Source organism: Oncorhynchus nerka, linkage group LG27, assembly GCF_034236695.1.
Source record: "Oncorhynchus nerka isolate Pitt River linkage group LG27, Oner_Uvic_2.0, whole genome shotgun sequence".
Taxonomy (NCBI): domain Eukaryota; kingdom Metazoa; phylum Chordata; class Actinopteri; order Salmoniformes; family Salmonidae; genus Oncorhynchus; species Oncorhynchus nerka.
Window position 1 is genome coordinate 25,205,264 of NC_088422.1, and position 17,464 is coordinate 25,222,727.

General features: G+C 40.7%; 1 protein-coding gene across 1 annotated transcript; it reads right to left on the bottom strand.

The window, feature by feature from the left end:
- Positions 1-1,715: 1,715 nt before the first annotated feature.
- On the bottom strand, positions 1,716-16,655 carry LOC115111442 (arrestin domain-containing protein 1-like). The gene is made up of 8 exons (XM_029637485.2): positions 16,450-16,655; positions 10,324-10,434; positions 9,932-9,982; positions 7,186-7,340; positions 6,884-7,069; positions 6,514-6,690; positions 5,814-6,399; positions 1,716-5,510 (listed from the first exon to the last, which is right to left on the bottom strand). The coding sequence occupies exons 1-8, from the start codon at positions 16,565-16,567 to the stop codon at positions 5,467-5,469; spliced, it is 1,428 nt and encodes a 475-aa protein (XP_029493345.1). The 5' UTR covers positions 16,568-16,655; the 3' UTR covers positions 1,716-5,466.
- Positions 16,656-17,464: the final 809 nt, after the last annotated feature.

A 17,464-nucleotide genomic window follows, 5' to 3' on the forward strand; every position in this document is an offset into this window, starting at 1 on the left:
AATAAAGGTGAAATATTTTTTTCTTTTTTAAATATATGTAAACATATTCACAGGACACTCAATTTCCCTCATGTCTTTTCCTACATCAGATATGCAGGTGACATTTCCACCTGAATGACAGCACACGAGACGGAGATGCCTTTCATCCGAGGGAATGCCTGCCCATTCTCAGGTGTTAGATAACCGAGATGATCACGTCATTTACATTCCAGCCCTTGTCAGCTCGATTTGACTACTTCAACTCACACCCTGCTGGAATCCCTGCATTCTCAGGTTCCTCTGTTATTAATCTCTAGATTGTAATCAATAAAGTGTTTCAAAATGCTGTACTTTTATTAACATATGTTCAGATCATTCCTGAGAGAGAAGGGGTGTAATATCTCCAGATGGGCGTGTGGTACCCTTCCTCACCCATGCCAACAAGATGTTACTTCTTGTGAGGTCTTTGCCTTGAAAGTAAGTTTGAGACTATAATTCATGTACAATTAACCTAGTGAAAGTATACTGACTAAAAGGCAAAACAGAACTGTCAAATTACATTATAGCTATGTCGTTGTATATTTGCGAATTAGAATCTCAAGTGTAACAATTTTGTTGGGGAAAATGAAATGGCCATCACATTTTTTACCCAGTTAGCTGAATGTTTTCTGGAGGAATAGATTGTCTTTTCAAATACGGACGAAGATGTTAACATCATGAGAAAATAAATAGCAGTCACTCTCCTCTTAAACACTGGTATGTTCCATTTCTAATTTAATATAATTGTAGAAAAAACAAAACATTTATATGGATCTTTCAAGGTTATCTTTGATCCAACTTCTGACTAGATGGCCACTAAAACACATGTATTTAAATAATTATGTTACAAGAAACCTATACTATTCCCTTGCTCCCTGTTTGCCCAGAAAAACACATGTAAAGATGAATAGACTACTTGACATTATGTTTTGCTAGATGACCTGAGCCAACTGTGCCACTTCTGTGGGGAGGTGGACAATAATGAGGAAGACACTAACTGGGTAATTGCTTGTTCACTTCTTGTCTGATAATGAAATACATTGTAATTCAAGAAAATGTATTTAATGTTTTAAATATAAACATTTTATCATAAATTTCAGATTGGTTGTGACCACTGCCCACGATGGTTCCACCAGTCCTGTATGAAAACCATAACATCATTGGAGGATTGTGTCTGCGCTGCCTGTCAAGACTAGGTTAGGCTTGAGTTGACGGTATCACCTGGAAAACCCTCCATAAAAAGTGGACTAAAATGTTCAGTCGAGCTGTTGCAGCTTTCCAATATTTGTTTGTCTTTTTATATTTGATTTAGTCATTTTATATCTTATTATGCAAAGATGGAAATTTGTATTTCTAATTTAATGTTTGTTAAAACTGAACTTTGATGTTCTGTCATTGTGTATTATCATTATTTTCTTAAACATTACAAAATGGGAGGGCAGAATTTCAGCAGGCAAGAAAATAGCCTTGCTGAAATCCTCCACACCCCCTTCTAATTTCCTTAATTTTGTGGCTCGAGTCAAATACTTTCTGTGGCACACTCCAAAGTCAAATACTTTCTATAGAACAAACTCCACATCAGGATAGGCAACTGAACTTAAAGAATGTGTTATATTGAAACAGAGGAAGTAGTAAAATGTAGGCAAGCAATAAACATTTCAGAACAACTACTAGTCAAATAAGACATGGGAGAGAACGAATTTTGGTAGAGATTTATTTATAGACTAATACACTTGAAACAAATAGCCAAAGCAAAAACTGCAGACATTACTAGTGCCTCCCCCGCAATCACACAGACATAAAAAATTAAGTGAAACACAGCCTAACTTGATCAGAAATCCCAACTAGCAAGTAACAGCAATGAAGAATTGAGTGCGTTCACGCGGGCGGGGGATTCTGGCAGGAGGGAACTTTTCGGCACAACAACGGCTCCTCCCAATTGACAAATTAAGTACTAAACTCAGCAAAAAAAGAACAGTCTTCTCACTGTCAAACTTAACATATGTAAATATTTGTATGAACATCACAAGATTCAACAATAGACAAACTGAACAAGTTCCAGACATGTGACTAATGGAAATTGAATAATGGTGTCCCTGAACAAAAAGGGGGGTCAAAATCAAAAGTCAGTCAGTATCTGGTGTAGCCACCAGCTGCATTAAGTACTACATTGCATCTCCTCCTCATGGACTGCACCAGATTTGCCCGTTCTTGCTGTGAGATGTTACCCCCACTATTCCACCAAGGCACCTGCAAGTTCCCGGACAATTCTGGGGGGAATGGTCCTAGACGTCACCCTCTAATCCAACAGGTCCCAGACGTGCTCTATGGGATTTAGATCTGGGCTCTTCGCTGGCCATGGCAGAACACGGACATTCCTGTCTTGCAGGAAATCATGCACAGAACGAGCAGTATGGCTGGTGGCATTGTCATGCTGGAGGGTCATGTCAGGATGAGCCTGCAGGAAGGGTACCACATGAGGGAGGAGGATGTCTTCCCTGTAACACACAGCTTTGAGATTGCAGGCAATGACAACAAGCTCAGTTCAATGACGCTGTGACACACCGCTCCAGACCATAACAGACCTTCCACCTCTAAAATCGATCTCACTCCAGAGTACAGGCCTTGGTAACACTCACTCCGTCGATGATAAGAGCTAATCCGACCATCCCCCTCGGTGAGACAAAACCGTGACGAGTGATTTGTGCCCATAGGCAACATTGTTGAAGGTGATGTCTGGTGAGGACCTGCCGTACAACAGGCCTACAAGCCCTCAGTCCAGCCTCTCTCAGCCTATTGCAGACAGTCTGAGCACTGATGGAGGGATTGTGCATTCCTGGTGTAACTCAGGCAGTTGTTGCCATCCTGTACCTGTCCCGCAGGTGTGATGTTCGGATGTACTGATCCTGCGCAGGTGTTGTTACATGTGGTCTGCCACTGCGAGGATGATCAACTGTCCGTCCTGTAGCGATGTCTTAGGCGTCTCACTATACGGACATTGCACTTTATTGCCCTGACCACATCTGCAGTCCTCATGCCTCCTTGCAGCATGCCTAAGGCACATTCACACACATGAGCAGGGAACCTGGGCATATTTCAGAGTCAGTAGATAAGCTTCTTTAGTGTCCTAAGTTTTCATAACTGTGACCTTACCGTCTGTAAGCTGTTAGTGTCTTAACGACCGTTCCACAGGTGCATGTTCATTAATTGTTGGGAAACCCTTTACAACAAATATCTGTGAAGTTACTTGGATTTTTAAGAATTATCTTTGAAAGACAGGGTACTGAAATAGAGGCATTTCTTTTTTTGCCGAGTTTAGATGTTTATACACCCTGGATTGCTGATGCTATGTGTTGGCCAATGAGAGACTTTGAAGCCACTGGGCGGCCATATTGGCAGTGCCCAGAAAAAGCAGTCCTCCATAGTAATGAATGGAATTCTACAGTATTTCAATTAAACATTAAGGACAAAATTATATGTGGGGACAGTTATATATTTTTTTTACTTAGTTGTAAATGTACTAAGGAAAATGTTACACATTTTATACAAACAAAAAAGTATGTTTAGCTCACAATATCATTAAGTGTGCATTAAATGTGTCTGTAATAGAAAAGACATGGCAAAAACAAAAAGGTAGACATTTATAAATGCATTTCCATAGCTTCCCCCAAAAATTGTGGTGAAGTGCCAAGATGGAGGCACAGAGGCTTCAAAACAGAGCCCCTTTAGTCATCATGAGATATATATATAGAGCAGACCACACGGCACTTTCCCGCAGCTCTATAAATGACAATAGGTTCCGTTAACGACAGCAGGTGTTTGGCAGGCAGGAGCGATGGACACCTTGTGCTAGCTAGCTAAGACTTCAGTACACAGCAGGCGGGAGCATCAAAATATTTTTCCTGAATATTGACAAAAATATTCTAATCTTAAGAGGTTTATCCATCAGTGATGGAGTTGACAAGCCTCTAACAGAGTTGACAGATACTCAAAACAGACATATTGTTGCTTCTAAAAAGTCAATAAACATTTGTAAAATGTCAACAATAATCCCCCCAAAACAACCAGTCTATCAGCACTCTGTCAGAGTTAACACCCTTGGGGAAGCAGGTAGCCGAGGGGTTAGAGCTTTGGACTAATAACCAAAAGGTTGCTAGATCGAATCCCCAAGTTGACAATGTAAAAATCTGTTGTCCTGCCCCTGAACAAGGCAGTAAATCCACTGTTCCTAGGCGTTATTGTAAATAAGAATTTGTTCTTAACTAGGCAATTCAGTTAAACAAACTTTTTTTTTTTTAAATCAAGACTGAGTTGACAAAAATAGCTTTTTTCTTCATTTAAGTAGTATACAAAGTAGCAATTTTGTTTTTCCTCAGTTGCTTTGACTCGAAAACCTCATTTAAAAAACATTTGAATAAAAATTCCTATTTATCTGGGAGAGATATTTTAGAATTTTAAACACTTTTCTGGACAGTTTGAAATTTGGATACTCTGCTCCAGACAAGGGCATTTCCAGGCATACAGATTTACCTTACAATTCCACTAAATATGATTATGCTTTAAAAAGTGCAACTATAAAAATAAAGTTTCCCTGTCAGACAAGAATTGTACCGACTTGCAAGAATCCATGTTGAGCAGACATCTATATTAGAGTGCAAGAACCTTCATGTTTACAACTGATAAATGGGCCTAAAACAAGAGATGTACAATTACCCTGGCATAGTAAACAAAGCAAAACAAAAATGGCTAAACATACAACACAATTTTATTAGGTTGTGCATTGTAGAGTATCAAGGCACTGTATTTCCTATGCATAAAACATTATTTGGATATAGAACATAGTGAATTGTCTATGAATAGACAGTTTAGTGAAAACAATAAATAAACATACAGGTTACATAAAACATAGCCTGGGCAGTTGCTTGTGGGCTTCATGGATCTTCACTTGGTTTCAATCATAGGTGTTTTGGCTCCCGAGTGGCACAGTGGTCTAAAGCACTGCATCTCAGTGCTAGAACTTCACTAGACACCCTGGTTCGATTCTAGACTATCATAACCAGCCGTGATTGGGTGTCCCATAGGGCGGCGCACAATTGGCCCAGCTTCGTCCGGGTATGGCCGGTGTAGGCCGTCATTGTAAATAAGAATTTGTTCTTAACTGACATGCCTAGTAAAAAATAAATAATACAATTTCAACATATTCTTAACTAATTCTACCCTGACTTAACTTTGAAAACATGTCTCCAGCTATAAAAATTGTTTACGTAAAAACAGTACTGTCCTGAAAGCGCAAACAATGTGTGAAAGCAATCAGTAATCATAAAAAAGGTGTTGCTTAACCTGGGCTGACGTACTTAAGAGGTCTATCTGGCAGCATGATCGAGTAGAAGGGAGGCTGGTTGTCATGTTCAGTGTTGCCAGCAGTCTCTCCTGTGTCATGACGTTGTTTTATGTGTTGCTGCTACAGCTCTCGACATAGCTGGGAGGAGCCTCTGTAACAGAGGACAGCGGATATTAGTTAGCAGACAAAGACATTATTACACAAGACCCACCTAACTACATGAGGTCACAGCAAAACTTACAAAGCAAAGACATAACTGTCTAAGGTGTGGCAATTAGACTCCTTCATAATGGATATTAGCCAAGACTCTCAAACCTGCCACAACTGATACATTGAGATGACAATAATAGAAACACCTTACCCAAATACTAAATATCAAACTGTACAATAAGATAACTGAGTAAAAAGTAAATAGCATTGGCACCGCCAGTCACTACAGGAGTGTAAGACTGACCATGTGGGAGTGTTGAGGTGCTGTACTCAGGAGGCAGGAGTGGGTAGAGGGTAGGCTTGGGGTTGGTACTGCCCTCAGAGAAGAATGGGATGGTGGCGCCTGTGGACACACAGAACAAAGGTCCCGTTGGGTTTGTGGCGTCACTCTGGGACTGGTTCTGGGAGAAGGTGAGGCCTGGGGCATAGCTGAAGGCACTGGGGGAGACAGTGGCCTGAGAGCTCAAGAAACCAAGCTGGGAGTGGCTCTCAGTTGGGAGGGCCTCGGTCACCTGCCCCTTGGCGCCCATGACCAGATAGTCCATCTCAGCTGGAGGGGCACTGGGGGAGGCAGGGGAGGAAGTGGAGACTCTGATTCTGGGAACAGGTTTTGGGGCTGGGTGGGGGGAAGGGCAAGTAGGAGTTTCTTGGTCTTGGGAGGACGGCTCAGAGCGTCTGCTGTTTTCTAGCTTGGTAGGGTTTGTGGAGGAGCGAGGAGGATCGGTGGTTGGAGGAGGGGGTCTGGAGGGTCGTGCTGACGTGGTATCCACTGAGATGTTTCCAATGTGGATGGGCAACACAAACGAAGCCTCAGGAGATTTCAAGGAGATCTAAAGTACCAGGGAGTAAAGAGGAGAAGGTATTATCAAAACATGGGTGCTAAACTGTAGAGAAAAAGGGTTTCACTGTAGAGGAATGTTATCATGAAGAGAAAAGTTGCTTACTTGAATAAAGTATTCCATGTTTATTAGACCACAGTCAGCCAGAGATGACTGGGGCAGAGGAGGTACAATAATCTGCTCCTTCCACTCAACTTGTTTGCCAGCCTTCACCCCAGCACCCTCCACCTGCACTAAAGTCCTCAAGTCAATGGTAGGCTTCTTTGTCTGGTAAGTTACTTTCTGTTGGAGATGAGCACACAGAAATAGGGTAGATAATGTTTGAGTGATAAAGCAATCCCTTTTTTATCTCACCTGAGACAAGAATTACCCCATTGCAGCTTTATAGCGTCATTAACACAACCACACTTTGTTGAAACACTTCCCTTAGCCTTGCTTTATTTCAAGCACTGAAGACTAGGTCAGTACTCTATACCTGAATGAGACAGGCTACCACAGTCCCTGTGGTCTTCCCAGACTGGTTGTGGAGCTCTGTGGTCAGTTGGATGACCTGACCAGGCGTGTAGCCCTTCATGTCACTATGGGCCTTCAGCACCACAGTTCCTGTCTTTACCCCCAGTAGGTAGGTGAACTTCTTAGTAACGGAAGATGAACTACATCCCTGGAAACAGGTGGGAAATATAAAGTTAAGACCAGATTCACCAATCTCCAGTGTCTGAGGTTTGGATATCTCTGATAAAGTGAAAAGGTATCAAAATCAGCCAGGGAAGCTCTCACATGGATGTCAGGTACATCATTGAGGTTGAGGAGACTCAGCAGGTAGAAAGGCTTCTCCACCTTATAGTCCTTAGAGAAGCGAGGAGTGTCAATGAAAGCCCTCACTCTGTACATAACTTTTCCATAGTTTCCTTCAAAGGATGTGGGAACAGAGGCTATATGGGAATGGAAGGAGTAGTTATTTAGCACAGGATGTCTTTTCATGGTGGCAAAAATAGGCAAAAATAGTGGCAACACAAATGGCCTGTATCTAATTGTTTTACAATTAAAAGACTGTGTACATTGAACAGCAGATGCAAGATGCAAATCCCTTCTCAACTGGACAGGCAGTCTGTCGGTCAGTCTGACAGATCTTAACAATAAGTAATGAGCGGAGGGGTTATAATAGGGCTCCTCTACCTGTGAGCTATTGCATAGATAAGGCAGAATGTGATATAGTTCATATAATGATCTATCGGATTCATTTCCTTAGCATGCAAAGGGTAACGGTCCAATAATCAAGAGTCATACTTTGAAACAAAAAAGAGAAGTAGGCCATACCAGATTGTTAGTATGAATGACCATGAGACAAAACATAAGCGAGGAAGCCAGGGTCATACCAGTACAGAGGATAGTATAACAAAGATAACAGGTGGCTTGAAACAGCAGGTGAAATTGGGAACTAAGCAGTTCAGCTAACACATCTCAGGGTATCAATGCTCTCAGTCCCTACCATACTAGTCAACAAGGGGAAAAGGAGGCTAATGAGCTAATGACAAGGGCACAATCTCAATAAACACATTAAAATGGTTCATTACAGAATTATCTTTTTTAACAGACATACAACCAGTCAAAGTTTGGACACCTACTCATTCAAGGGATTCTTTATTTTTATTATATTCTACAAACTATTAAATAACACATATGGAATCATGCAGTAAACAAACAAAAAATGTTAAACAAATATATTTGAGATTCTTCAAAGTAGCAACCCTTTGCCTTGATGACAGCTTTGCACACTCTTGGCATTCTCTCAACCAGCTTCATGAGGAATGCATTTCAATTAACAGGTGTGCCTTGTTAAAGTACATTTTATGTGTTTGAGCCAATCAGTTGTGTTGTGATAAGGTAGGGGTGGTATATAGAAGATAGCCCTATTTGGTAAAAGACCATAAGTCCATATTATGGCAAGACCAGCTCAAATAAGCAAAGAGAAACGACAGTCCATCATTACTTTAACACATGAAGGTCAGTCAATACGGAAAATTAAGAACTTCAACGTTTCTTCAAGTGCAGTAGCAAAAAACATCAAGCACTATGATGAAACTGGCTCCCATGAGGACCACTACAGGAAAGGAAGACCCAGAGTTACCTCTGCTGCAGAGGATAAATTCATTAGTTACCAGCCCACATAAATGCTTCAGAGTTCAAGTAACAGACAAATCAACTGTTCAGAGGGGACTGCATGAATCAGGCCTTCATGTTCAAATTGCTGCAAAGAAACCACTACTAAAGGACAGCAATAAGAAGAAACTTGCTTAGGCCAAGAAACACGAGCAATGGACATTAGACAGGTGGAAATCTGTCCTTTGGTCTGATGAGTCCAAATTTGAGATTTTTGGTTTCAACCGCCGTGTCTTTGAGAGACAGAGTAGGTGAACGGATGAGCTCCACATGTGGTTTCCACCGTGAAGCAAGGTGGTGTGATGGTGCTTTGCTGGTGACACTGTCAGTGATTTATTTACAATTCAAGACACACTTAACCACCATGGCTACCACAGCATACTGCAACGATATGTCATCCCATCTGGTTTGTGCTTAGTGGGACTATCATTTGTTTTTCAACAAGACAATAAACCAACACACCTCCAGGCTGTATAAGGGCTATTTGACCAAGAAGGAGAGTGAAGGAGCGCTGCATCAGATGCCCTGGCCTCCACAATCACCCAACCTCAACCCAATTGAGATGGTTTGGAATGAGTTGGACCGCAGAGTGAAGGAAAAGCAGCCAACAAGAGCTCAGCATACATGGGAACTCCTTCCAGACTGTTGGAAAAGCATTCCAGGTGAAGCTGGTTGACAGAATGCCAAGAGTGTGTAGGTGTCATCAAGGCAAAAGGTGGCTACTTTGAAGAAACTAAAATATATATTTTTTTTTTGTTTAGCACTTTTTTGGTTACTACATGAATCCATGTGTTATTTCATAGTTGATATCTTCACTATTATTCTACAATGTAGAAAATAGTCAAAAGAAAAACCCTTGAATAAGTAGGTGTGTACAAACTTGTGTACAAACTGGTACTGCATGTATGTATGCGCTAATAATGAAACATTTATGAACTACTTATAGCCCTTCTATAAGGGAAAGGGAGATACTTAGTCAGTTGTACAACAATGCATTCAACTGAAATGTGTCTTCCGCTACCTTAACATAAATTGTTACCTCAACCTCATGGCCACGAGTAAGTTATTTTAGAGGCTCACATCAATTACTCTGCCAATGTGCAGTCATTTGTAGCGCCATTTCCATTCTAGACACATGTCAACGGTCCCCATGGTAATCCACATCCTCAATCATTAATGTAGAGATTCAGGAACTGTACTACATTCCTCATATTACTTCTGCTGATAATGAATGAGCCATGTCAAAACTAAAGTATCTACTCACATGCCAGGGCATGTCCGATTATAAAACGTGAGGAAAACCCATATATTTTAAAGGATGTGGTGCATAGGTCTGCAAAGCTCCATCACTCAGCGGCCTTACCTGGAATGAGAAACTTGAACGGGAAACTGTGATCTCCCGGTTTCAGGGTTCCTGGGAGACAGGAAGATAGATAAGCACCAGATCAGCTGTCTGAAAACATTCTGTCCATTAACAATGTCTGTTGTTCCTGTTCTATGAATCACATTCAACTTTCAGGGTAGAAGGGGAAGCTCTCAAAATAGGGATTCAATGTTTGTTTACATCATCCTTCTTGCATATGTAGGTGATAAAGGAAAATCATTACAAAAACAAAGACTGACTGGAAGGTGTGTACGTGTCATTTCAAAGGAAACAGTTACACCATAACTGAAGTGTCAGTAAGAAGTGGAAAAGGGAGGTGAATGTGGCCTATAACTGTAAACGTGAGCAGGTAATGAACCAGTTGACAGCACCTTTATCTGCCACAGAGAGCGTGCTGCTGAAGTACTGCTCTTCCACCATCCAGGCTGTGTCATTGCTCTTGCTGGTGACACCACAGAAGCCTTGGCAATTCACTTTGATATCTGCAGGGATAATACACAGAACTATTAACTTCACAAGAAAATAGGAGAACTTAAGATCCCTAGAATGTTTGTATCTGCCATTTGTTTGGCAGATGCAGACCACAGCAATCAATTATTCACAGGCCTTTGAGGAGAGTTTACATTGAGGGAAATTTTCCTGCAAACACGTAACACGTCACACAGAACATATTCGTAAAAACCAAACTCAAATAACGAGGGATCCTAAAACAAAGACAAGTCAAACAGACAAAACAGTTTCTGGTATGACGCAAAGCAACACACTTGAACAGTCTGTTTTCTTATGTGAGTCACATACCTGGCAGTGAAACTCAAAACACACCAAAGTCACACAAGCCTAGTGGTTAGAGTGCTGGGTCAGTAACCGAAAGGTTGCTAGATCGAATCCCTAAGCTGTCAAGGTCAAAGTCTGTCATTCTGCCCCTGAACAAGGCAGTTAACCCATTGTTCCTAGGTCGTCATTGTAAATAATATATTTTTCTTAACTGACTTGCCTAGTTAAATAAACAAATAAAATGAGCACATCAATTAAAGGGTGCTAAATGGGAGTCCTAGAGGGGATTGGAAACAGCTCTTGGCCAGTAGTGGGTTATGACCCACATTAATTAATAGTTCAATCAATCATAATTCTGGATGGAGCCCAACAACACAGTTCTGGAGAAGGACAGCCAAGTAAAAACTAATCAAAAACCCCGGTGGAAGTATAAAGTTCAGTACTCTGATATTCAGCTAAATTATACAAGTTCAAATTAAACTTAACTTCCCATAACATTTAACATACATTTACATTTAAGTCATTTAGCAGACGCTCTTATCCAGAGCGACTTACAAATTGGTGCTTTCACCTTATGACATCCAGTGGAACAGCCACTTTACAATAGTGCATCTAGGTCTTTTAAGGGGGGGGGGGGTGAGAAGGATTACTTTATCCTATCCTAGGTATTCCTTAAAGAGGTGGGGTTTCAGGTGTCTCCGGAAGGTGGTGATTGACTCCGCTGTCCTGGCGTCGTGAGGGAGTTTGTTCCACCATTGGGGGGCCAGAGCAGCGAACAGTTTTGACTGGGCTGAGCGGGAACTGTACTTCCTCAGTGGTAGGGAGGCGAGCAGGCCAGAGGTGGATGAACGCAGTGCCCTTGTTTGGGTGTAGGGCCTGATCAGAGCCTGGAGGTACTGAGGTGCCGTTCCCCTCACAGCTCCGTAGGCAAGCACCATGGTCTTGTAGCGGATGCGAGCTTCAACTGGAAGCCAGTGGAGAGAGCGGAGGAGCGGGGTGACGTGAGAGAACTTGGGAAGGTTGAACACCAGACGGGCTGCGGCGTTCTGGATGAGTTGTAGGGGTTTAATGGCACAGGCAGGGAGCCCAGCCAACAGCGAGTTGCAGTAATCCAGACGGGAGATGACAAGTGCCTGGATTAGGACCTGCGCCGCTTCCTGTGTGAGGCAGGGTTCCGGGTTGGAGCGAGCCGGTCGCATCCGCGCTTCGGTCTCCTTCGGTCTGCAGGTTGTATAACTTTTTCATTACATTTCATTATAGTACAACGGTCTGATATGTCTAATCTTAGCAATTTCTTCTTAGCTAGCTACATAGCCGTCGTTGTATCAAAGATAATTGCGTAATTATCGTATTTCGTCGTCCTCCTATCTGCCCAACACGTTCACCGTCTACCGTAGCACTGTAGTAACTATCACACTCAACTGAACGACTTGATTAGTGTAGTGTTAGCTAGCTACATAGTTGTCTTTGCTGTCTTCGTATCCAAGATAATTGTGTAGTTTAGAGCGTGGAGTCTTGGAGTGACGGAAACATGAATAACATTAAAACAATTATACTTGTTAAGAGCATGTTGATGATTGTGGGGGCTGTCTTGTTATACTTCAGTGCAGCTTTTCACATTATTGATCATAGTCTGCTGCTGGAAAAACTTGTGTTATGGCTTTACACCCCCTTCTATAATGTGGATAACGAGTTACTTGTATAACAGAACACAGAGGGTGTTCTTTAATGGAAGCCTATCAAATATAATCCAGTTAGAATCAGGAATTCCACAGGGTAGCTGTCTAGGCCCCTTGCTTTTTAACATTTTTACTAACGACATGCCACTGACTGAGTAAAGCCAGTGTCTATGTATGCGGATGACGAAACACTATACATGTCAGCTACTACTACTGAAATGACTGCAACACTCAAAAAAAAGAACGGCAGTTAGTTTCAAGGTGGTTGGCAAGTTATAAGCTAGCCCTAAATATTTCAAAAACTAAAAGCATTGCATTTGGAACAAAACACTCACTAAACCTCAACTAAATAATGTGGAAATTGAGCAAGTTGAGATGACTAAACTGTTTGGAGTAACACTAGACTGCAAACTGTCATGGTCAAAACATTGATGCAGTAGTAGCTGAGATGGGGAGAAGTCTGTCTATAATAAATCAATGTGCTGCCTTCTTAACAACACTATCAAGAAGGCAGGTCATACAGACCCTAGTTTTGTCACACATTGACTACTGTTCAGTCGTGTGGTCAGGTGCCACAAAAAAGGACTTCGAAAAATTGCAATTGGCTCAGAACAGGGAGCATGGCTGGCCCTTGGGTGTGCACAGAGAGCTAATATTAATAATATGCATGTGAATCTCTCCTGGCTGAAAGTGGAGGAGAGATTGACTTCATCACTACTTTTATTTATGAGAGGTATTGACATGTTGAATGCACCGAGCTGTCTGTTTAATAAACTACTGGCACACAGCTCGGACACCCATGCATACCCCACAAGACATGCCACAAGAGGCCTATTCACAGTCCAAGTCCAGAACAGACTACGGGAGGCACAGAGTACTACATAGAGCCATGACTACATGGAACTCTATTCCACATCAAGTAACTGACCCAAGCAGTAAAATTAGATTTAAAAAACAGATTGTTTTTTAAAAACACCTTATGGAATAGAAGGGACTGTGAAGCAACACAAACATTGGAACATACATGCATACACACACGATAACATCAGCACTATACATACTAGAGGTCGACCAATTAATCGGAATGGACGATTAATTAGGGCCGATTTCAAGTTCTCATAACAATCAGTAATCGGCATTTTCAATGTTATGACACCAATCATGGCCGATTACATTGCACTTCACGAGGAGACTGCGTGACAGGCTGACTACATGTTATGAGAGTGCAGCAAGGAGCCAAGGTAAGGTGCTAGCTAGCATTAAACGTATCTTATAAAAAACAATCAATCTTAACATAATCACTAGTTAACTACACATGGTTGATGATATTACTAGTTTATCTAGCTTGTCCTGCCTTGCATATAATCGATGCGGTGCCTGTTAATTTATCATTGAATCATAGTCTACTTCATCCAACGGGTGATTTAACAAGCGCATTCGAGAAATAAGCACAGTCGTTGCACCAATGTGTACCTAACCATATTACATCAACGCCTTTCTTAAAATCAATACACAGAAGTATACATTTTTAAACCTGCATATTTAGTTAAAAGAAATTCATGTTAGCAGCCAATATTAAACTAGGGAAATTGTGTCACTTCTCTTGCATTCATTGCACGCAGAGTCAGGGTATATGCAACAGTTTGGGCCTCCTGGCTCGTTGTGAACTAATTTGCCATCATTTTACGTAATTATGACATAACATTGAAGGTTGTGCAAGGTAACAGGAGTATTTAGACTTATGGATGCCACCCGTTAGATAACATACGGAACAGTTCCGTATTTCACTGAAAGAATAAACGTTTTATTTTCGAAATGATAGGTCATTAATATGGTCAAATCTGGAAACTAAGGCTTGCATTTCTGTGTGTTATGTTATAATTAAGTCTACGATTTGATAGAGCAGTCTGACTGAGTGGTGGTAGGCAGCAGCAGGCTCGTAAGCATTCATTCAAACAGCATTTTCTTGTGTTTACCAGCAGCTCTTCGCAATGCATCAAGCATTGCGCTGTTTATCACTTCAAGCCTATAAACTCCCGAGATTAGGCTGGTGTAACCGATGTGAAATGGCTAGCTAGTTAGCAGGGTTCACGCTAATAGCGTTTCATACGTCACTCGCTCTAAGACTAGGAGTAGTTGTTTTGCTGCGGCTTTTGTGGAGCGATGGGTAACAATGCTTCGAGGGTGGCTGTTGTCGATGTGTTCCTGGTTCGAGCCCAGGTAGGGGCGAGGAGAGGGACGGAAGCTATACTCTTACACTGGCAATACTAAATTACCTATAAGAACATCCAATAGTCAAAGGTATATGAAATACAAATGGTAGAAAGAGAAATAGTCCTATAATTCCAATAATCTCAACCTTCTTACCTGGGAATAGTGAAGACTCATGTTAAAAGGAACCACCAGCCATCAAATGTTCTCATGTTCTGAGCAAGGAACTTAAACGTTAGCATTTTTACATGGCACATATTGCACTATAACTTTCTTCCCCACCACTTTGTTTTGGCATTATGTAAACCAAATTGAACAAGTTTAATTATTTATTTGAGGCTAAATTGATTTGATTGATGTATTACATTAAAATAAAAGTGTTTATTCAGTATTATTGTTGTCATTACAAATTTTTATTTTTAAATCGGCCGATTAATGTGTGTCAGCTTTTTTTGGTCCTCCAATAAATCGGTATTGAAAAATCATAGTTGGTCGACCTCTAATACCTACACATGGATTTAGTATTGTAGATATGTGGTAGAGTAGGGGCCTGAGGGCACACAGTGTGTTGTGTAATCTGTAAATGTAGTATTGTAATGTTTTAAATTTGTAGAAACTGACCAACATTTTGCTGGACCCCATGAAGAGTAGCTGCTGCCAATGGGGATCCATAATAAATACAAAGATCCACTTTACAGAGTCTAAATGTGACATTGTTGAGTACCACCGTTTGTGAAAATCAAATGTGAAGTCCTCACAACAGGTCAGATAACCTTCCCAAGTTACTGCAGTATTGATTATGAAGTTCTTAAGACATCAGTTAAAAACAGAGCAGCCAGTGACACTGTATTCCATATCTAAATGCATGACTCAAGCTGCTACAGCCTGATCTGTTTTTCCTGACCTGGAATGTAAACAAACCGGAGCTTTAACACAAGACATTGAGCCGAAACACCCATGAAACAAAACATCTTCTGTGTTTTAAGAGGGCAATTTAGTTCTCATGTTCAATAAGGGTCAGAGAAAATGTATCTTAAAATATGCGTTTTACCATGAACATATTTTTTGGGGGTTGTTCTTTAACTCCACCTACTGTCTAAACAGCAGTGAAAATGTGTATATATATATATATATATATATGCGACTACCTAAAAACATTTTTGATCACCCACAGTGCAATTTTGATAAATAGATGAATTATTTTGTTCTACTATAACAGGTGATAGGGATGAGGGTGACCACCAGCTGTCAATAGCTATTTGATACAGGGAAAGCCCTTTGAGATCCTTCCTTTCATTAGGCACACAGATATTGTCCCATTGAACAATTCAATGTTATATCCTACCACACACACACACACAGCTGGAGTTGATCATTGCCCCTTCTATGCTTGCAAATAAATTATTGGTATAAATGTTAATAGTTTGACTAATCAGGTTCGAATTGTTTTACTTTTTAGATATGGTAAAATTACAAATTAAGTTAGTCAACAGACCCCAAAAATGAGTCCAATTTGCCTCTCTGACAACAAATGAGACTGATCGCCTTGGTTTTGTTTTCCTTCAAACACATCTAAAGAAAGTGTCTGTTCGAGTAAAATCACTCTCCCAAGAACATGATTACAAGTCAGTCTACCTGAATTCTTTAAACATTAAGTTAGTTGTACACGTTCATCACGTGAAATTAATACAAATACAAAGATACAATGTATGCTACTGTAATTAAAACGTCCCAAATCACAATTGCATAACCATTGTTTGATTCAGTGGAACACTAACGCCACTTCCTTGTCCGAGGAGACGACAGGTGAAAGAAAGTTTTCCAGAACCCTACCTTTACATAGCAGAGCTTCGGTGGTTGTGATTTTCAGAGTGCCTGAAAGTGACTCTCCAGGACTATAAACAACTTTATTGTCTTTAAAAGTTATGTCGAATTCTTGGAGTTTTCCCATGTTTTCCACCACGAGAAGGTGGCAGCGACAACTGAATCACCTGTGCGCACTACGCAGTAGTGGCGTTTTCTTCCCTGTCCAAGTTGATCCGCCGTGACGTCACTAACAGGAAACAGCTCTTTTTTATTTTTTAGCGTCTCGTATTAAATAAAAATTAAACATAAATATATAAATATATCTCACATAAAATGTATCTCACATGTATATGTTAAATACGTATTTAAATGTTATGCATGTGTCCTTTGTACTGTAAACAAAATATCAGATATTATTTTTCAATGGTTAAATCCATTTGAATTCCATCACTTTTTGACAGCACCCCTTTTGTTTTAAACGAAACTTCCCAGAAGTGGTCAGAAAGTGACTTTTGGACCTGAATTAGATAAAGGTGCTCAAAGTTGACCCATTTTGCATACCTCACGCTAGCTTTAGACATCCACGTCTTCATCACTAGAAAAGATAAACGTTTGAGTTTGATATCATTAACACGTTTATTAATAAACATTGTCATTTTTTACCTTTTACGTCAATTATTTATAAACGTGTAAACTTGAAATATTCGCATATGTTTCGTTTAGACGCTATTTTACATAATCGGAGGTTTTTAAATTTTTATGTGCCCCATTGGTTGAGACACATGCTCTTGATTACAAGGTGGGCGTCCATTTAATCATAGAAATATAATTCATAGAATGGACCTATCCCTTCATACCACTGCAATTGATCTGGTACACCAGTGGTTCCCAAAATGTTTATAGTCCCTTACCTCTTCAAACATTCAACCTCCAGCTGCGTACCACCTCTAGCACCAGGATCAGCACACTCTCAAATGTTGTTTTTTGTCATCATTGTAAGCCTGCCACACACACACTATACAATACATTTATTAAACATGAG